Source organism: Monodelphis domestica, chromosome 3 (assembly GCF_027887165.1).
Source record: "Monodelphis domestica isolate mMonDom1 chromosome 3, mMonDom1.pri, whole genome shotgun sequence".
Classification (NCBI taxonomy): Eukaryota; Metazoa; Chordata; class Mammalia; order Didelphimorphia; family Didelphidae; genus Monodelphis; species Monodelphis domestica.
In genome coordinates, this window is record NC_077229.1 from 84404128 (window position 1) to 84425578 (window position 21451).

At 42.9% G+C, this 21451-nt stretch overlaps 1 protein-coding gene and 1 pseudogene across 1 annotated transcript; both read left to right on the forward strand.

The window, feature by feature from the left end:
- The first annotated feature begins 795 nt into the window (after nt 1-795).
- On the forward strand, nt 796-4695 carry LOC103104556 (uncharacterized). The gene is made up of 2 exons (XM_007489686.3): nt 796-1887; nt 2323-4695. Exons 1-2 carry the CDS (start codon nt 810-812, stop codon nt 3252-3254), a joined length of 2010 nt encoding a protein of 669 aa, XP_007489748.1. The 5' UTR covers nt 796-809; the 3' UTR covers nt 3255-4695.
- On the forward strand, nt 3637-20681 carry LOC100618086 (aldo-keto reductase family 1 member B1-like; annotated as a pseudogene).
- Nucleotides 20682-21451: the final 770 nt, after the last annotated feature.

A 21451-nucleotide genomic window follows, 5' to 3' on the forward strand; every position in this document is an offset into this window, starting at 1 on the left:
TACACATAGCCTGCCGAGAGGTCACCTTCCTTGGCTATTGCCTACACAATGGTCTCCGCTGGCTCACCCCAGCCATGACCCAGGCCATCCTCTCCATCCCCACTCTCTCATCGCCCCGGCAAGTACGGGAATTCCTGGGATCTGTGGGATACTGTCGTCTTTGGGTACCCAACTTTGCATAAACAGCAAAGCCCCTCTATGCTGCTGCCCGGGAAACCTCGAACTGGGTCTGGATTGAGGACATGGAAATCGCCTTCCAGGACCTCCTGAAGTCTATGCTGCAGGCCCCGGCCCTAGACCTACCTGACCCAGAGAAACCTTACCAGCTGTTTGTTGACGAATGTCAGGGGGTGGCAAAAGGGGTCCTCACTCAGAAACTGGGACCCTGGGACCGGCCAGTGGCCTACCTTTCCAAACAGCTTGACCCTGTCTTGGAGGGATGGCCTTCTTGTCTCCGCATCATCGCAGCAGTGGCCCTCTTGGTCAAGGATGCTGACAAACTTATACGTGGCCAGCCACTGCTCATTGCCACCTCAAATGCCATTGAGAGCATCCTCCGCCAGCCTCCGGAGCGCTGGCTGTCCCATGCTTGGCTGACCCACTACCAATCGCTCCTCCTGAATGAGGCTCGGCTGTCCTTCCAGGTAGTGTCCACCCTTAACACTGCCACACTTCTCCCCACTGGGGATGACAACACCGAGACGCATTCCTGCTAAGAGATCCTTGTGGAATCGATATCTGCATGGCCTGACCTTAAGGATGTCCCTTTAGCCAATCCGGACCTCCTCTTCACCGATGGCAGCAGTTTCATGTCCCCGCAAGGTAGGAGAGCCGGAGCCGCAGTAGTAGATCATACTGGCCAGGTCATTTGGGACGCCTCCCTCCCTGAAGGGACGTCAGCACAGAAAGATGAACTGATTGCCTTGGCAGCAGCCTTGTGGGCGGCAAAGGACAAGCAAGTCACTATATATACAGATAGTCGCTATGCCTTCATGACCCTGCATGTGCATGCACCAATATACCAGGAAAGGGAGTTTGTCACTTTGGCTGGGAAGTCTGTGGCCCACCTTGAGGACATCCAAGATCTACTCACAGTCATCTGGGAACCCTGTGCAGTTGCTGTTGTCCACACCCCTGGACACCAAAGTGGCTCGTCTCTCCCCGCCATGGGAAACCGCTGGGCAGACAAGGTGGCTAAGGCAGCTGCAACGCGAGACTGGGCCCATACCCTAGTGCTGCCCATCCAGGCTGACCCAGAGCCACCGGGCCCCTCATCTCCCATCCTGAACCCCCCACCGGATCCTCCACAATATTCAGACAGTGACTGCCAATGGATAAAAGGGAAGGAAGGACGGCTGGTTGGGTCTTTCTTCCAGGACCCTGCTGGTAACTTGCTTTTACCTAGAATTTCTGGCCAACTTTTGACCACCTACCTCCACCATCTCACACACCTGAGTGCCAACAAGCTCCATGAACTGCTCTGGAAAGGACGGATTTGCTTTCAAGGCTCTCGGTCCTTCCTGACAGAGTTGGTCAACAAATGTACTGCCTGCCAGCTGACCTGGCCAGTGAACCCGAACTTGCACCCCGGAACCTGCCTCCGTAGCACCCGACCCTGTGAACATTGGGAACTTGATTTCACTGAAGTACGACCTGGCAAATTTGGATTCTGGTATCTCCTAGTTCTTGTAGACACCTTCACGGGATGGCCTGAAGCTTTTGCAACAAAGACTGAAACTGCCCATGCAGTCACTAAAATCTTGCTGGAAGAAATAATTCCCCGGTTTGGGGTGCCCTCCTCTCTAGGCTCAGACAATGGCCCTGCATTTGTGGCCAAAACTCTACAAGCACTGGCAGGGGGTCTCGGGGTCAAATGGAAATTACACTGTAAGTATAACCCCCAGAGTTCAGGGCAGGTAGAAAGATTGAATCGGACCCTAAAAGAGATTCTTACTAAACTCTCTTTGGAGACTGGCCGGGACTGGGTGATGCTCCTTCCCCTAGCCCTTTTTAAGGCCGCAATACCCCTGGGCCCCTCTCTCTGACCTCTTATGAAATCCTTTGTGATTCAATTCCCCCATCCTCTCCGCCTTCCCAAATGCAACCCCCGGTAGCCCCTCATTGCGGGACTTTGTTCTCTCCCTCTCTCAGATCCAGTCTGACCTCTGGCCGAGGCTCCAGGCATGGTTCCAACCCCCTCCCCATGACCCTCATACTTTTAAACCTGGGGATTGGGTCTGGATTAAGTGACACCGCAAGGCCAACCTTCAGCCACGGTGGAAGGGACCTTATTAACTTTTTGTTATCCCTTTCGTTCTTAAGGTCAATGGAATCAGCCCTTGGATCCACCACTCCCACGTGAGAGCTGCAGATCTGCCAAAGGCTACCGAAGTCTGGACAGCCACTTCCTATCCCAACACTCCTCTGAAGCTCAGACTCCAAAGGAGGGCGACATGACCCACTCACTTCAATTACTTCACTTTTTCTCCCACCTCTTGGTTTCCCCCTCCCTTGTCTGGCTCCTCTCTATTCTTCAAGGTGGAACCCCTGGCCAGCTTTGGAAGTGGACCCTGACGCCCGTGGAATCCCCGCAAGCAGCACAAACCGTGTTGAGCAACCGAGGACCCACCTTCTCAGTCCCCAGCTGCACGCTGATATTGGCCGAGCATTGTGAGGGGGGCGGAAGGAGCACAGGAAAGACCTCAGGGATGGTCTCATTGGAGGAACTAAAGGACCTGGCCTTAATGGGTCACTACATATGTCCCAGCTCTAACCCCGGGAGGTCATACTGCAACCAGCCAGGTCACTACCTTTGTGCCTACTGGGACTGTGTGACTCTTGCGAGGGACGAGGCCTCTCACTGGACTGTGAAAACTGACCAGTTCCTGGGTTTGAAATTGATCCCTAACACAGGATGCACATGGGATTGGTTTTTCCACTCCCCCGCTTCCAAACGGGCCCGCTGTACCCAGCTAAACCTGACCGTCTTACGCCCGGAAGACCAGGGGTGGCTCCTGGGGCGCACCTGGGGAGTCCGCAGATATGAATCTGGATATGACCAAGGGGGATTTTTTACGATTCGCAAAGAACTCACCACTGCCCCGGTGGCCTTGGGGCCCAACCTCATACTCAACCCGAACCCTCCTGCGGCTCCCTTACCTAACAACCCCAGTCCTGCAAACTCTCTACTTTCGACCACCCCCCAGTCTCTCGAACCTTCCACTTCCGACCACCCCCAGATCCCACGACCTTGATCGCCCTGTTGCAAGCAATCCCTATCTTCCCTTGCTGCAAGCCTCCTTTTTGGCCCTCAACCATTCCTCACCTGACCTCACTGAACACTGCTGGCTTTGCCTAGTCACATCCCTGCCCTATTACGAGGCCTTTGGCCTGAATGCCTCCTGTAAAATCTCACAGGAAGAAAACCCACCGCAGTGCCACTGGAGCGACAGGGGCCTTGGAAACCCAGGCCATGGGTTAACCCTTTCTGCAGTGATTGGGCATGGCAACGATGTAGTGGGAAAATCCAGCCACCCCGACCCCCACCTTTGCTCAACTACGGACTATCCCTTAACTGGGAAACACCTTATTCCACCCGCAGGAGCGCATTGGCTATGTTCCCGTTCTGGCCTACAGCCCTGTGTCTCCCCTAACTCCCTCACTGACCGCCTTGAGTTCTGCACCCCCATCACAATAGTACCCCGAGTGACCTACTATGCTGAGCAGAACCTCCTTCAAACATGGGACCACATATCGTCTAGACAATGGAGGTGAGAACCTGTTACTATTGCCATCACCGTAGCCACCCTCTTAGCAGCGACAGGGGCAGGGGTGGGCATTGCCGCCCTCGCCACGCAGGCTCAGGGGTACCACCACCTTCTCAAGGCAGTCAATGAGGATATAGCTAGGCTAGAATCCTCTGTTAACTTCCTTGAGAGGTCCTATGCCTCCTTAGCCGAGGTTGCCCTTCAAAATCGACGAGGCCTGGACCTCCTCTTCCTTAAGGAAGGGGGCCTCCGTGCAGCTTTGGGCGAAGAATGCTGCTTCTATGTTAACCACTCGGGGATTATTAGGGACTCCCAGAGAAAGCTACGAGAAGGTCTAGAAGCCCAGCGGAAGGAGAGAGAAACTGCCAGCCCCTAGTACGCCCACCTTTTTAACTCTTCTCCCAGGCTCATTACCCTAGTCACGTCCCTTATAGGGCCCCTTATAATTTTAATCCTACTCTTAACATTTGGTCCCTGCATTTTTAACTGCCTTGTTTGGTTTGTGAAAGACCGCCTGGATGCCATCCAGGTGTTGGCCCTCCGACAACAGTATCAGCCCCTAGCCACCATCGAGCCCTGGGCTGAGGGCTACGAGCTGCCTCAGTGGACAGGCCTTCCCCCTGCCCCCTAAGAGAAAAAGAGTGGGGAATGAGGGAGGCCTGAGCAGGAAACTGCCTGACCTTGGAAGTTCAGAACATCTATAAGATATGTCAAGGTCCCAGCAGCAGTATGTACCAGATAAGAACTTAAGGGCCAAGCAAACAACATAAACATGTCAAAGTTCCAAGAATAGTATGTACCAGATAAGGACTGGGGGGCCATACATGCTGGTGGGTATATACGTCTCAGCATCCACGAGCCACAATTGGAACTCCTTTGCTGAGCTCCCCTGGTGCGCACCAGAGCAATAAACGACCCTTTTGCTTAATTGCATTGTCTATTGGTCTTCCATGGTGGTGGACGAAAACCTGGACCCTAACAGGTCATCTTATTTATTTTTTTATGGCATAATGTTCCATTACAATCATATATCTCAACTTTTTCAGCTATTCCCCAGGTGATGGGCATCCCTTCAGTTTCTAACTCTTTGCCACCTCAAAAAGAACTGCTATAAATATTTTTGTACAAGTAGGTCCTTTCCCCTTATCTTTAATATTTTTGGGATACATATCTAGTAGTGGTATTGCTAAGTTAAAGGATATGCACATTTTAATGACCCTTTGGGCATGGTTCCAGGTTGTTCTTCAGAATGGTTGGATCAGTTCACTGTTCCACCAACAGTGTGTTGTTTTTTTTCCCATTTTTTTCATATTGCCTCCAACATTTATCATTTTCCTTTTTTTGTCATGTGAGCCGGGTACAGGAATCTTCATGAGTTCAAATATGTTGCCTCAGACACTTATTAGCTGTGTGACCCTGAGCAAATCACTTAACCCTGTTTGCCTCAGTTTTCTTATCCGTAAAATGAGCTGGAGTAGGAAATGGCAAACTACTCTAACATCTTTGCTAAGAAGGTGTCGATGAGGAATTTGGATGACTCAGTTTACCTATGCCCGTTGAGAAACCTTAGTGCCAAGCACCCCTGTTTTGAGGTTGAACTATGGACTTTAGAGCTGTTTGAGAACCCTTAGCTTAGGTGGGATTTGTGGACATAGCTAATGTTAAGTGCCTTTTATTTGTTTTGGAGGCTTCCCTTATTGTGTTAAGTCTCACCCCAGCTCTTGAGTTTGACCCTTGCCTTTGATGTGATATAGCTGACCCCTGAGGCTGACTGCAAAGAAGTTTACACTCTGTTTGTGGTTTGTCTCTACCGACTTACTGTAGCAAATTCTCCAGAGGGTATGAGACCCCCCTAAGTTTTCTCTTCCTAGTCAGCACTTAGCACAGTGTTTTCTCCCTGGGCAGAGTAGGCACCGGAGCTGGCATTTTGTGGGCTGCCTTCCCCCAAAGGGATACGATTCCCAGAGTCCCCAGGGTGCTGGCCCTGTGTGCTAGTTGGCACTGGGCTCTGTGTGGCGGCTGGAGTATGAACCTATCCCCATTCCTGAATAAAGAGTGGTTTTTCTGACTACTTTGGTAGCTCTGTGTTATTTTGAAGTCAACAAAGGGATCTTGAAGAGTTGGACATGACAGAAAATGGCTGAACAACAAAATAAGATTAGTTAGAGGGCAAGGAAGACTTTGGGTACTGAGTTCTAGGTTTTTAGGTAAGCCATAGGAAGGAAAATTGGACTGCTCCTAGGGCTCTGTCCCTAAATGCTTCCCCCTATTCATAAGCATCTTACTCTAATGGTTGAAGGACAAGTTATTCTCTGCTTCCTTCTGGGGCTGCCATGAGGAGCAATATAAAGGAGATGGCTGGCCAGGGAATGATTCCTTTGTAAAATTTTAAATTTAGGTCTTATGCTAAATATGAGAGCTTTAAAGTAATATTGTGGTTGCCAATTTAAAATATTGTCTCGAATCAAAATGACTGTAGCAGCTTTATTTTATAAGGAGGTAGGAAAGAGTGAAAGTGGGAAATGTAAGAAAGAGACAAAGTACTGCCTCGCTATGAATACCCTAAATTTAATCCTAATGTCTCCAGACTCCAAATAGAAATCTGAAAGCAAATCTCACCAGAATCCAAAGACCTAATTAGGAAGCCGAAATCCGAAGAGCCAGGAGATGCTGAAGAATCTGCAGGTTACCTTCAGTGCACACGAGGCTAAGACTACTAAGAATCTCACCAGAACTCATGCTGAAGGGAGTGTCCCACTGAAGCACCAATGAGCAGAGAGGGTCTCCTCACTGAAGAACCAAGGAAAGAATCACTCCACTCACCACTGCAGGATCCAAGGGAAGCATCTCTTCAAGCACCAAGGCAGGAATGACTCCAAGCCAGAAGATCCAAAGAGAGAAGTCCCAAATCCAGGAAGCCATAGCCTTTTTATAGTCCTTTTTCCATATCACTTCCTGTCTCTTCCCATCTTCACAAGAACCAATCACAGCTTCCAAACTGCTTAGCCCTACCCAGAGGCTAAGTCCCCTTTGGAGGTGAGAGTTTTTGATTTGTGAACTCTTCCACCTAGTGACTGGTCAAGTGTTAAGTATAGGGGTGTTTTTCAGTTTTTGATTGATTAAACTAAAGATTGTTGATTGATTACATTAGAAATAACAAAGAAAGATAATTCTATCTTCATACCCTTAAGTGATAGGGTAAGCCTTGTCTCCTCAAATTTCAGCCTAATCTTTAGGGAAAGAAGGTGAGAGGGGATGGTCAGGGGAGTCAGTCTATACCTTTCTTAGGTTGATATGTTCTCCATCCTTGCCCATTTCCCTTCTCTTCATGATTCAGGCCTGGTATAGCTGTCCTCCAGAGGCAGGTTAAGAGCATGTTACCTTTTGAACTCTTTCCCAATCTTCAGATGTGACTTCTTTTATTTTTCTGAGTCTTTCTGATATGGCTAGTTGATCCTGAAGACAAAATTATAGGATTATAGATTTAGAACTGGAAGAGACCTGAGAGGTCGTTTAGTTCAACCCTCTCTTTTTACAGACAAGGAAACAGAATTTTTGTTGGGAGTTGGGCTGTAGAAGAGAGGCCTATAGAGGGGTGGTGGAATGGATTTTAAGAGGCCCCCCTGAATGCATTTGTGTGTAGGGTGGAGATGCTTGGTGATTGTACTTGTTCAATTTGCTTTTTATCCAGGCCTCATCTCTCCCCCTAATCTGTCTCATTATTCTCTCTACCTATTCTGGGTGGATATCCTAAATAGCTGTCCCCATCCAACAAAAGTCAAAATTCTGGAACTACATTTGAGACTTTGATAAGCTGGATATATGTCTCCAGGAGGGGTGGGAGAACATCTCTTAAGAATTTTGAAGGACTGTCATAAAGAAAAGGGATTAGATTTATTCTGCATGGCTCAAACATGAGAATTCATAGTAGTGGATGGGAAATAAACCAATCCCAAACCAACCAAAGGAAAAATCAAAATGCTCCCTAATAACTGGAGTTGCCCAAAAGTCTAATAGGCTACCTAGGGATATAGTAGGTTGCTCTGCACTTTAGAACATCAAATGGAGATGAGGTAGCTTAGTGGTACAGTGCATGGAATAATAGGCCTGAGTCAGCAAGATCTGACTTCAAATTAGACCTCAGATGCATACTACCTGTAGGACTATTTTTAAGTCATTTAAATTCTGCCTCAGTTTCTGCATCTGTAAAACGAGAATACTAATAGTACCTCCTAGGCTTGTTGTTAGGATCAAATGAGATAATTGTAAAACACATACCATAATGTTTTACACATAATAAAAACAATATAAGTGTTAACTATTATTGTTATTGCTAGAAAGGAATTCCTAATCAGTATTTGGGATTAAATGACTTGGAAGTCTCTTTCAGCTGTGAAGCTGTGTGAGCAAAGGCATGGTAGGAAGATGGGGTGAGTTTCAAGATATAGCAAATAGTCTTTTTTATCTAAACCATCAAGTTAAAAAAGTAGAGCAAGGGGGCAGCTGGGTGGCTCAGTGGATTGAGAGCCAGGCCCAGAGATGGGAGGTCCTAGGTTCAAATCTGGTCTCAGACACTTCCTAGCTGTGTGACCCTGGGCAAGTCACTTAACCCCCATTGCCTAGCCCTTACCACTCTTCTGCTTTGGAGCCAATACACAGTATTAACTCCAAGACAGAAGGTAAGGGTTTTAAAAAAAAAAGTAGAGCAGTCAGTAATAATTCCAATCAACAAATATTTGTAAGTTTTTACTATGTGCGAGGTCCTGGGACAACTCGGGATACAGCATGTAATTTGGGGGGGGGGCTCACACTCCTCAGATGGAGAAATGAGGGCTGAAGGCAGTGAGGAAAGGTTGATGAAAATGGCTTCCCTCACTATTCCCTCCCTGAGTCCCTGAATTACTTGAGGAAGAAAAAATGGAGATCTCCCTTTGGCAAAGGCTTGCCCCTTGGTGGCCGAGCCAGCCCTCAAGAGTGGCAGGGAAGTCTTCTCTACAAGGAGAGGTATGAGGGACCTCAATCCGGATATGCAGTGCTTTGGGGGAGCTCATAAGCCTCCCTCTCGTGTCTTGAAAACTGGCAACAAGATGGAGTCTGCCAATGGGCTTACTCTCTAGATGGAAATAAATGAGATTGAATTCGCTATCTGAGTGCTTATTTGATTTAATTGTTTATTGGGGTAAAGGGGAAGAGGTTAGAGGGATTGTAGGTTGCCCTAAATCTTTTCTAAATAATCTCATTATTGAAATAAAAGGTTTTCTCATAGGTAGGGGAGAGGTAGAAAAGGGGAGAGCACTGCTTATCAATTTGAGTCAAGTATCTCAATAGTTCATGGAATGAAAGTCTTTGAAGAAATTAGGTTTCTTGACAGGAATCAGCGATGTTTTAAACAGGAACCTGCAATGTTGAGATTTCTGTCAGTGTCAGAAATCTCCACAGGTGTCTTGAAAATGGCCCTGAGAAATAGCTCCTCCTTCCACTCCCTTCTGTGTCTCCGCCCTCAAGACCTCCTCCTTTTCCCCAGAAGTCCTTGTTCAGTTCCCAACTGTCATTCTTGCCTCATGCAACTGTGGAGCTCTCAACATTTCCATTTCCCTCAACAGTTCTTTTGTCTTACTCCTCCCCATCATTACAAGCACAGTGCTTGATATATAAGTGCTCTGCAAATATTAGGGATGATGATGAGAATAATGTGATCACTTGTCTGTATTGTTGTAGAAAGGGATTCTTACTCAGGTATAGATCAACCCAGATGGCCTTTGAAGTCCTTTACAGCTGTGAACTTTCCATCCTTCCCTCTTGTCAAATTATCTTCCAAAGGCATAACTATCTGACCAGGTCATTTCCATGCTCAAAAACTGCCTATAACTGTCCATGCTTTTAAAGAACCTACTGTCTATTTACAATGTGGGACTGACATCTGCCAACAAGCATATAACACAGACTAATGGTGTGATAGGGTCAAAAGAGAGTCAGCCAAATTACTCAAGGCAAATTTGAGGAGGAACAGGGAAGGCTTTAAGTAGGATGTGGGTCTGGAGCTACACCTTGAAAAGGATTTTGTGAAGCAAAGCTAATAACAATAAAAACCTCTGTTTATATAGTGCTCTAAGGTTTGCAGAGGACTTTATGTATGGTATTTCATTTGATCCTCACAATAACCTGGCAAAATAGGAGCTATTATCCTCATTTTACAGATGAAGGAATGGGTTGAGAAAGTTTGTGACACTATAATAAGTAGGTGATGAAATCATCACCCTATCCACTTCAAAGCCGAGGAAGGAGTGTATTTTCTGGTCATATATGCATTCACAAGGTTTAAGAGGGCTAGAAAAAACCTGGGAATAGTTGTCCAGTTTGAGTCAGAGTTTATAAAGAAGAGTTATGTGAGATGTGGCTGGATGAGCACTTTAGGTGTGTTATGGAGGCCACTAGACGGCCACTAAGATCATCTCTTTTGGGAGCTGGGCTATAGATTTTTAAGTGGAGAAGAGAAGATATATTTAAAAGATACTCTTTTCTTTTGTACAACCTTGCTATCTTTTTACAAGGTGAAGAATGGATATTTAATGAATTAAAGAAGTTTCAAGTATTCCTGGGAAAAAACCCAGAACTCAGTAGGAAACTTTATAAGAAACATACAAAGGTAACGATGAAAGATTAAACATAAGAGATCCCAAAAGTCAAATTTTTGATTCCTTTATGGGAAAATGTCATTTATGTCCCTCGGAATGGCATCATTGTCTGGATACTTTGAAGGGGTATATAGGGATGGAAGGCTGGAGGTTGAGGTGAATGCAGTGGAATGAGTCAAAATGGTAGTGGAGTAGACCAGGAGGATTTAGGGTGGAATGTCTGTCTTATATGGAGGAAGAATGTCTGGAGGAACTGCCATGGAGAAGGGGAGGAAGGGATGGTGGGCTGGTAGTACTAGAAACCTGTTCTTTTCAGACCTGGGATAAAGAGATAACAACATACATAATTAGAAGAGTAAAAATCTTCTTAACATATAGAAATAGGGGGTAAGGGGAATGAGATAAGGCAGGGTCTGGGAGTCCCTCCGGGGAACTGAGGGACAAAGAGAAGGAAGGGTGGGTTAAAAGAAATAAGGGCAAGGGGATAAGAAAAGCGAGGGATAGCTAGAGAGGAGTATATATGTCAAGAAGTAGGAAGGAAAAGTGAGGGGATAAGGGAGGGACTTAAAAAAAAAGCTTTCTTTATCAATCTTATTATTTTAAAATTATTTATTTATTTGTATGTATTTTTCTGTGGTTACATGATTCAAGTTTTCTTCCTCCCCTCTTCCACTGGGTTATACATATATTATCACTCAATATCTATTTTCATATTAATCATTTTTGTGATAGAGTAATCTTTTAAAACCAAAACTCCAAATCTTTTACCCATATAAACAAATGATAAATCATAAGTTTTTATTCTGTGTTTTTATTGTCACAGTTATTTCAATGTGGATTGTGGTTTTTTCCCATATCCCTTGGGATTATCCTGGATCATTGGATTGCTACTAGTAGCAAAGTCGATTGCATTTGATTATTCCGCAATGTTTCAGTTTCTGTGTATAATCTTCTCCTGGTTCTACTCATTTCACTCCATATCACTCCACAGTTCATGGAGATCTTCCTAGTTTTTATAGAAATCAAGCAGTTCATCATTCCTTATACCACAATCACTATCATCTACCACAATTTGTTCAGCCACTCTCCAATTGAGGGACACCCCTTCACTTTCCAATTTTTTGCCACACAAAGAGCATGGTTATAAATGTTTTTGTACAAACTTTTTTTTTTTTTAATCTCTGGGGTAAAACCTAGTAGTGGTATTGCTGGATCAAAGGCCATGCATTCTTTTAAAACTCTTTGGGCATAATTCCAAATTGCCTTCCAGAATGGTTGAGGGAAGGACTCTTTGGATAAGATAGGGGAGGGATTTTTAGAATCAAACTCATGTCAAGAAGTCAAGAAGGCAAGGTTGGGGGGATAAGGAAGGGATTTTTGGAAGGCATATAGAATTAAAAGACAAGGGATAAGAGATGAGGGAGGAATTTTTGGAAAGGTAGGCCAGTTTGGAACCATGAAGGCATGGGGAGAGGATAAGGGAGGATTTTTGGAAAGAGATACAAATTGGAGAAGTATTGGTCAAATGAATTTGGACATCTAAGGAAGGATAAAGCAGAAAGAAAGGAAGAGGAGGACAAACAGGAGGAACAAAGTGGATAGAAATGCACAGCTAATAACTGTGACATTGAGTGTGAATGGGATAAATTCACTAATGGGATGAAAACATAGCAGAATGGACCAAAAGCCAGGGCTGAATGAATTGTTTAAAATAAATACATTGAAAATGAGAGATACACATAGAGGAAAGATGAAGAGCTGGAGCAGAATATTCTATGCCACAGCTGATACAGTGAAGGCAGGGGTAGCTGGTATGATCCCTGAAAGAGTTAGGGTTAAAATGGATATAATCAGAAGGGATGAACAGGGTGACTATATTATATTGAGGGGTACATAGATAATGACATATTATCAATATTGGACCAGTGTGTAGCAAGTGTTATAGCATTCAGATTTTTAAAGGAAAAACTAAATGAGTTACAGATGAAAAAAGATAACAAAATACTAATAGCAGGGAGGCTTTAATTTTCCCCTTTCAGATTTAGATAAATCTAAAAATAAATAAGGAAGGAATTAAGGAGATGAATAGAATCTTAGATAAGTTAAATATGAGATATCAGGTGAGAACTGAATGGGAATAGAAGTTTGCATTCTCAGCAGGATGTAGCACCTTTATAAAAATTGACCATATATTAAGGCACAAAACATTATAGTTAAATGTAGAAAAGCAGAAATAGCAAATGTATAATTTTCAGACCATAATGTAATAAAAATAATATATAAAGGACCCATAGAAATAAAAAGTAAAAATCAATTGGAGACTAAATAATTTAATGTTAAAGCATATTGAAACAATAAGTAATCTCATTGAAGACAATGCTAATAATGAGACCACATACCAAAACCTATGGGATACAGCAAAAGCAGTAATTAGAGGAAAATCTATCTTTAAATTCTTGTGTTAATAAAATATAGAAAGAAAAGATCAATGAATTGGGAATACAGTTTAAAAAAGCAACTAGAAAAAGAACAAAATAAAAATCTCCAACTAAATACTGCATTAGAAATCCTAAAAACAAAATGTGAGAGCAATAAAATTGAATGTAAGAAAACCATTGAATTAATAAGTTTAGGAGTTAGTTTTATGAAAAAAATTGGTGTCATTGGTTAATCTGATAAAAAAGAGAGAAGAAAACCAAATCACTAGCATTAAAGATGAAATGGGTGAATGAAGATGAAATTAAAGCAATTATTAGAAGTTATAAAAATGTTTTCCATTTACCCTTTTATATGAAATTTAACACTATGAAGTAGCTTAGTATTGGATTCTCTAGCAGAGGAAATCAGTTTCCTCTCTCCTTCCTTCCTTTCTTCTTTCTTTCCTTTCCTCCCTCCCTCCCTCCCTCCTTCCCTCCTTCTCTCCCTCCCATTTCCTCTCTCCCTTCCTTCCTTCCCTCATTTATTTCCTCCCTCCCTCCTTTCTTCACTCTTTCCTTCCTTTCTTCCCTCTCTCCTTTTTTCCTTTTCTGTCAACCAGATGATGATTAGCAACTGCTAGGATCAATTATAATAGCTCCTAAAGTCGGTCAGTAAACATTTATTAAGCACATACTATATGCTAAGTCCTGGAGGTACAAAGAAAGGCAAAAGACAATTCCTGCTTTCAAGGACTCACAGGCTAATGGAGGAGATAATATGAAAATAACTATGTACAGAGAACCTAGAGGCAGGATAAAGTGGGACTGAACAAAAGGAAAGTGCTAACATTACAGAATATAAGAAAAGGCTTCTTATAGATGGTAGGACTTTAGCTGGGACTTGAAGGAAGTCAGGGAAGCCAGAAGTTGTAGATGAAAAGATAGAGTATTCTAGGAATAAAGAGTAGCCAGTGAAAATGCTTGGTGTTGGGAGATGGAGTGTCTTACTTGAAGAATAGGATGGATGCCAATGTTACTGGATCCCAGAATACATAGTGGTAAATAAAAGGTAAGGGGCCTGAAAGGATGTGTGTGTGTATGTGTGTGTGTGTGTGTGTGTGTGTGTGTGTGTGTGTGTTTATACAGGGGAGGGAAGGTTATGAAGGACTTTGAATGCCAGGGGATTTTATATTTGATACTGAAGATAATAGAGAGCCACTGGAATTCAAAAGATGACAGAATTAATTAGATGAACTAATTAGTAGATTAGAAACAGATTCTGGTTGGGCACAGGCATTGGATATCTTTTCAAAGCAAGGATTTAAAAGCAGCACGTGCCATATTGGAAAGATACCTAGGTTTCAGCCCCTGTTCTGCCACTAACTGGCTTTGTAACCTTGAACAAATAATTTTCTAGACTTCAGTTCCTTTATCTGTTTATATTAGGCATCATTCCATGAATTTTCCACAACTTTATTTCTTCAGACCTTTGTGTTCCATGATTTATTGCCATACATAGATGGGTCTGTTGTTTTTTTAGAGTAAAGGTTGGGGTCATCAAAAGACTTTTGCCCTTTCCCAATGCTATCCAACCATAGTTAGTTTTTTTGCTCAATTCTGGATCAGCTTATTGTCTGTTTGTGAAAATCCTCTACAGATTTTAGAAAATATACTCCTTGAGGGGGAGAAGGTTGTGAAAGTATATGGATAGTGTCTGGTTTGTGGGGTTGACATTTCATTCACTTTTCTCATTCATTGTTGAAGCCATCTCCTTCAAGGACAGAACATCATGAGGGCCTTCCTTGTGCTGAAGAATCAGGTGAAGATGCCTATCATGGGCCTGAGAACCTGGAAGGCCCCTCCAGGAAAAGTGGCAAGTGTGGTGAAGGCCATTGGGTGCCATCACATCGATTGCGCCCATGTCTACCAGAATGAGAATGAAGTGGGTGAGGTTATCCAGGAGAAGATAAAGGAGAAGGTCATGAGTCAGGAGGACCTGTACATCATCAGCAAGCTTTGGTGCATATACTATGAGAAAAGCTTGATGAAGTCTGCCTGTCAGAATATGCTTGAGTGACCTGAAGCTGTACTACCTGGATCTCTTCTTTATTCACTGGCCTACAGGAGTTAAGGCCAGGACTGATTTTTTTTTCCCCACTGGATGACAAGTGCAAAGTGATTTCCAGTCCAGCTATAACAGTCCAACCTATGGCTGTTACATAAAGTTTTTCCTTAGTGGGTTTGGGCTTGAGAAGGAGAAAGGAGTTGGAGAAAATGGGTGATAAATCAAGAGACACAGACAAGTTAAAATATATATGGGGAGTGGCACTGGCCCCTGATAATATTTTCCTTAGAAAAATAATTAAAGGAAAATATGAGAAATAGGAGAACACATGGAAGTAAGAATTCCGAGATAGAAAGCACGTGGCCAAGAGTGGCCCTAGGACAGATAAAGAGAGACAACAGGGAGAACTCCAAGGTTGCAGGAAACAAGAGGAAGAGGAGCGCCTTCACCCCAGCCTTTACTGTGGATTGAGAGGTGATCAATGAATAGGTAACATAGCACATAGATTTTAACATTGGCTGGATAGACAATGACAAGATCAGAGTAGGTGGGGATTCACCTGACATGCGCTTTTCAGAGGAATGAGATTTGACAAGGTGAGGGCTAAGCCTTTGTGGCTTAGGCCTAGTAATTCTCTTGCCCTTAGAACTGCCTATACATTGATCATTAACTGATCTGATCAAGTATTTAATACATCAACCATACTTCCATCCCTGGTATGTTACACCAGCTTTTTGGATACATGGATGGCCATGTAAGACTTAGTGGATATAGGACTAGTGAAAGTCATTGCGATTTCCAACTTCAACCACCTCCAGATTGAGGAAATCTTGACCAAGCTGGAGCTGAAGCATGTACCAGCAATTAACCAGGGGAGTGCCATTCATATCTCACCAGGAAAAGCTGATCCAGTATTGTCAGTACAAAGGCATTGTAGTGACAGCTTACAGCCCCCTGACAGCCTGGTTCTCTGGATCAGCCATGGACCAAGCCAGACAACCCTTCTCTCTTGAATGACCCCAAGATCCAGGCCATTGCATAAAAGCACACACACACACACAAACAAAAAAACCAAACCACAAAACCACTGCACAGATTCTGATCAGGTTCCACATCCAGAGAAAAGTGGTTGTGATTGATCCCCAATCAATGTGGTTACCCCATCACAGATTGCTGAGAACTTTCAGATGTTTGATTTTGAATTGTCTGATGAAGAGATGATGACTTTACTCAGCTTCCACTGCAACTGGAGTCTGTGCCTTGATCAACACTGATTCTCACAAAGATAACCCTTTGATGCCCCATTTTGAGATTCTAGATAGCTGCCACTCAGTGTCCAGCTGAATGGCTCCTGTTGCTTCCAGCCATGCTGTTTGATCCTGACAAAGTGTATTCTTCTTCAGTGCATTGGTTAGCCTTGGACTCTGCTTCCAAGAGCTGGATCAACCTGTGGAGGTCAGTGTTGGATCTTGGCTTATTTGAGTAACTCCAAGCTTTGTGTATCCTCTCTCCTGCCCCACTAGGAATGATACAGAATGACTACCCTCTCCCCAGATGGTCCCTGCAAACAAGAATAATTCCACCAGCAGATGGCTTTCTTTCCTTTAGTAACAAGTAGATTTCATCTGCTTGAAGTTATAAAAACCCAACTTCTTTCTTTAAAAAAAAAATGTATATGACCCTTCATGAATAATTTAGGGGAAAAACAAAACAAGGAAAAGAAGAAATAAGAACTTTTATCTAATGTCCATTCTATACAACTAGGATGAAATTTAAAAGTCTCTAGTAAATAAATCAAGTCATTGGGCATTTATTAAGTGTTATCTTGTATCAGGCACTATGCTAAATTCTGAGGATATAAATATAAACAAAAAGAAAGGCAGTCCCTGCCCTCAAGGAACTTATATTCCAATGGGAGAAGGCAACACATGAAAGGGAGCTAAAAAAGTGGTGCAGGAAATAGCTGAGGCCTGGTGGTGAAGTCCAAAGAATCAGGGCCCTTCCTCAAAATGGAGGTTCTGGGAAAAAGTTACCAGTGGAAGAAGGAATTGTCAAGGGGTATTAGGACAGGGCCTCTGAGGCATGGTAGTGTAAAGGTGAAAATTAATGGTTGGACAATAATTTTATGAAATTATGTGGTCACCAATATTTATTACATCTTGAGTCAGAAATTTATTTACAAGTATTTATAAACAGAGAGGAAACAATAAAGATGAGAAATGTGAGGAGGATAGAGAGAAGTTATCTATACTATCTCAACCAGGAAGGCTGGTGGTAAATAACCACATGGCCTCCTCCAAGAATGGAAGCTAGGAAATTAGTCAGCCTTTATTTACCTCACCCAACAAAGTAGTTCAGGGGTCAGAGTCTAAGTTGAAGCTGAGCTCCAAGTCCATGATCCTAACCACAGTCTCCAGTGGAGCTCCCTCAAAGTCTCTTTCACTTAGAAGACTATCTCCAGCAGACAATTTCTTCAGACTATCTTCTCAAAGATTATCCTCACTGAGGGAGTTTGGGCTTGCTTTTATGGTGACTTCTTGTCTCCTCCCAGGGGCCAATCACAATTTCCAAATTGTCTAGCACTGCCCAGGGGGCAGTGTCTGTGGGACCAACTTCTCACCTTCTGAAGGTCAATTTCTTATCAAGAAGGTTCACAGTTTCCTGATTGAACAATTTCTGAGGATGTGAACTTTTAAAAGAATTCACAAGTTTCTGACTGAGTTAAAAAAAGGGTGGAGCTGTCCAAGTATTTTGATGGCTTCTCACCTAGCACCAAGTAGGATGTGAATTCACTAAGTGGTTTGCAAGCAACTCCACCTAGTTCAAGCTTGTGTTGATTCAATCAAAAGGTACACAAAGGAGAGTTAATCCTGTCTCCACAATCTAGTGAGGTGCTTAAGTTAGTATTCACTCAGGATAGACAATAGAGTAAAGAATTCTCTTTCATAGTAGCAAAGTCTGAAGAGTGAAGGATAACTGCTTTGGTCCTTTTTCCAAAATGGTGGTTGTGGAAGGATTTCATTAATAGGAAAAAGGGGATTTGGGGTGGAGGGAAAGGACTACTGAGACAAAGTGATGAACTCTAGAGAGAGGCTATCAGTTTGCCTACCTTTCTCCTTCACTATCAACCTTTCTAGGTAAGAAGGATAATGAGATTATAATATGCTTGTGTCTATGAGTATGTGCATATGACAGATAAGCCCTGTATTTTTCCATATAATTCCATATCTTGGTTTGAACAACAGATATCCTTGGTTTTTACTATGTGGCAAGGTAATAGGTCACACTTTGGAGTAGTTGTAGGTCAAAATCTAGATAAAAGAAGACAGGCATCATATCAAACAGGATTGGCAGAAATAAAGTTAAGGCTAAATAACCACATGGAAAAGGAAGATAGAGATGGGACTAAGATGATCAGGAAGATGTGAGGATAAATCAGACTCTGAAGAAGCTAGGGAACAAGCTGTGAACTAAGGTCCATCTAGGAAGAGAATTTGTTGAGTTCAGGGTGTATTGTAGCATCCTTTTAATGGCAGGCCAGCTCATGCTGTCAGTTCTCTGTGACTTTAGAGGAGCAAACCTGTCAGGAACGATTTATCAGACCCTAGAGACTCCATGCCTAGGGTTCAGAGGGAACAAGGTCCGTAGCAGTGTGACTTTAGTAGATGAAGGTGAGCCAGACTACTTGGAATGCACTGGTAGCAAATAATTTTCCTCTTCCCATTAGACCCTGGGCTGCTTCTCAGCTTCTTTTTGACGTCTTCTTTCTAAACCATGCCCCCTGATCTTCCTTCACATTTTTAGATCTCCATATTTGATGTGGTTTATCTTGACTCAACTTTTGGTTTTCATGATCCATGGAGCAGCTTCACATCCTTTGACTTCGAATATAGATGATATCACCCACTTTCCTGACAGTTCCATAACTATAACCACCACTGGACTGAAGATCATGTGTGTTAATTCCTGCTTTCCAAAGTGATGGTTTCAAGACAAAACAGTGGCACTTATAGGTTGTAACAAACTCCATGATGATTTTAGAGTTTAAGCAACTTTATAGTGACAAAATAAGCAAAATTTGGTTTATTCTTTGATTATCTGTTAAGCACCTGACATATGCAGAGCTATTTCTCAAAAGGAGGAGATGGAAAGTTGTAAGATTTAAATTAATGTCCAATTCTCCAAGTATTATTTTTATAAAGTTTATTATCTGACAAAACAGAACCACATGACTAAGTTTTTCTACCTGTTCAAAACCTCTGCTCCACCAAAGCCTTGGCTGGAAGGAAAGAGAGCAAGACACGGAACTCCACCAAATTTATATCCTGTCTACAAAAGGTAAGGAAGTAAGTAGGGTGTTGGGAATCATAGTTTTGCTGAGGATTATAGTTTTTAGGGTAACATTCTAATTACACACTCTCCCCTGAGATCCTTTGGCAGACTAGCCTCCCCAATGGATCATGTAAACATAACTAACTTATAAATTACAATAATTTGAGGATAAAAGGGAAAGAGAACAAAACTAATGATTGCTAGGGTTAGGGATAGCTGCTAGAAGCTGATATTTGAGTTGGGCTTCATAGGATTAGCAACAGACAGAGATGGGGATCAGGAGCAGCTTGGGTACAGGAAGTGGCTTAAGTCAAGGTGTGGAAACATGATGACACTGGGCATGTTTCTGGGTCTGATAGTTGTCTATTTTGTCTTAGAACGGTAGGGCAAATGGAAGGGAATAATATAAGTCTAGAAAAGTAGAGTCCCTTCAAGTTATGGAGAGAATAGCCTTGAATACTCGACAGGAATTTAGATGACCTGTGTAAAAATAGACTCAAATCCAGGACTTCAATCCCAGAAATCCTTGCTCCACTTCCCCAGAATTCCCTCTAATCTCACTGAATTCTCACCTGGGCCGAGAGCGAGATGGGGTATTTAAACCTGGTTGTGAATAGGCTCAGTCTCTTTTGGACTTCCGTTTTGGAGCAGATGTGTCTCTTTCATGATGTGAGGTTATCTTGTCTAGGCCTCTCTGGCCTAGGCATGTGCTTTCTTATTCTGTATTTTCTTTAATCCTTAACCTTTAATAAACCTCATAAAAATATAATACTCCTTGCAGAGAGAAACTAATTTCTACCTGCCTCAGTCTCCCCAAAATTTTAATCTTTATACCTGGTAGACAATAAGAAGCCTCTTACCTTGTTTTAAGCAGATGAATTTCACAACTAGTTTTTTTGCTTAATAAAGTTTATTCTGGTAGTAGTTTGGAGACTGGATTGGTTATGGGACTATCTGCAAGGAATACATCTGAGTGAGGGTTGCTTCTAGGACAGTGGAAGTGAAAAAGGGATGAAGGAGAGAGGTGTGATGAGAATAGAATCAGCAAGCCTTGGTGGAGGCAGAGTCAAAGCTACCTCTAACATTAGGAGCATGGGAGGCTGTTTGAACACACTGCTATTGCTCCTAAAAAGGTAAAGTGAAAAATTCTTTCCATCTGTGATTTGGAAAATATTTGCCAACTGAAAGGGAGAGAAATATGTGGGATTGTATGTCCTTTCCTAAGTCAGAAGCAAACAGAAAGAAAGGAGGAGGGAATAGGAATGAGTAGACAAGACCTCAGCTCAGCCTAGCCATTTGGGACAGATTACAAGATATAGTAGATGAAAACTAGTGTTAAGAGTGGAGTGGGACAGGGAAAAATAAATGAATTTTTTTTTACCAATAAGCAGGAGAGATTTATTTTCATTTTTAGTTGTTTTGAAAAAAAAATTTATTTATGTTTTCATTAAGGAAGAACTTTGGTGTTGAACCACCAGGACTTAACTAGCAATCCCAGTCTCATCTTTCAGTACATGTGTGGCTTTGGGCAAATCCCTGGATCTCAGTTTTCCTGTTTGTAAAATGGGGATAATACTTATACTACTCCTTGTAGAGTTTTGGGGTAAGTGCTTTGGAAACCACACATTTTAATAGTAATAGCTTTAAGGTTTGCACAGCACTTTAAAATATCATTTCATTTGATCCTCATAAAAATTCAGGGAAATCAATGCTATTATTATCCTTATTTTACAAATGGGGAAGTTGCCGCAAACAGAAGTTAGGTGAGTTGCTGAGGATGACACAGCTAGCAGATATCTGGAATCTGTGACTCTAGGCTCTACCAACTAGCCTATACTTCACATTAATAAAAATGATCATTAACCTAGCACTTGTGGTAATTTACTAAGCACTTAAAGTTATTGAGGAAAGATTGATTTAGCCCAAGAACCTGGAGTTTTGGGCTGCATTATATAGCTCTGGGAGAGAGGAAAGAGTCAGGCCTGGCCTGTGATTTTCTTTTGCCCTTCTTGGGTCAGTGTTGGGACAGGATCTAAAAGGAAAAACTCAAATCCAGCAAAGCTGCAGTTGGATCTCCCTGGTTGACACAGAGTGAAGATGTCTGGGAAAAGGGCAGCTAGTTGTGGGAAAGGATGCAGCAACATTCCTAGGCTCTTTCTGTGTTTGGGTTGGCCAGCCCAAGTTAGATTCCTTCCAGGGTCTGTTCCTGCCTTTCCGATGAGGACGGTGGTGTCT

Bases quoted from the DNA above. Each gene is read 5' to 3' on its own strand.
- LOC103104556 (XM_007489686.3), top strand. From the start codon at position 810: ATGTCCCCGCAAGGTAGGAGAGCCGGAGCCGCAGTAGTAGATCATACT. The intron at 1,888-2,322 runs GTAAGTATAACC...TTCGTTCTTAAG, and splicing joins GGTCAAATGGAAATTACACT to GTCAATGGAATCAGCCCTTG.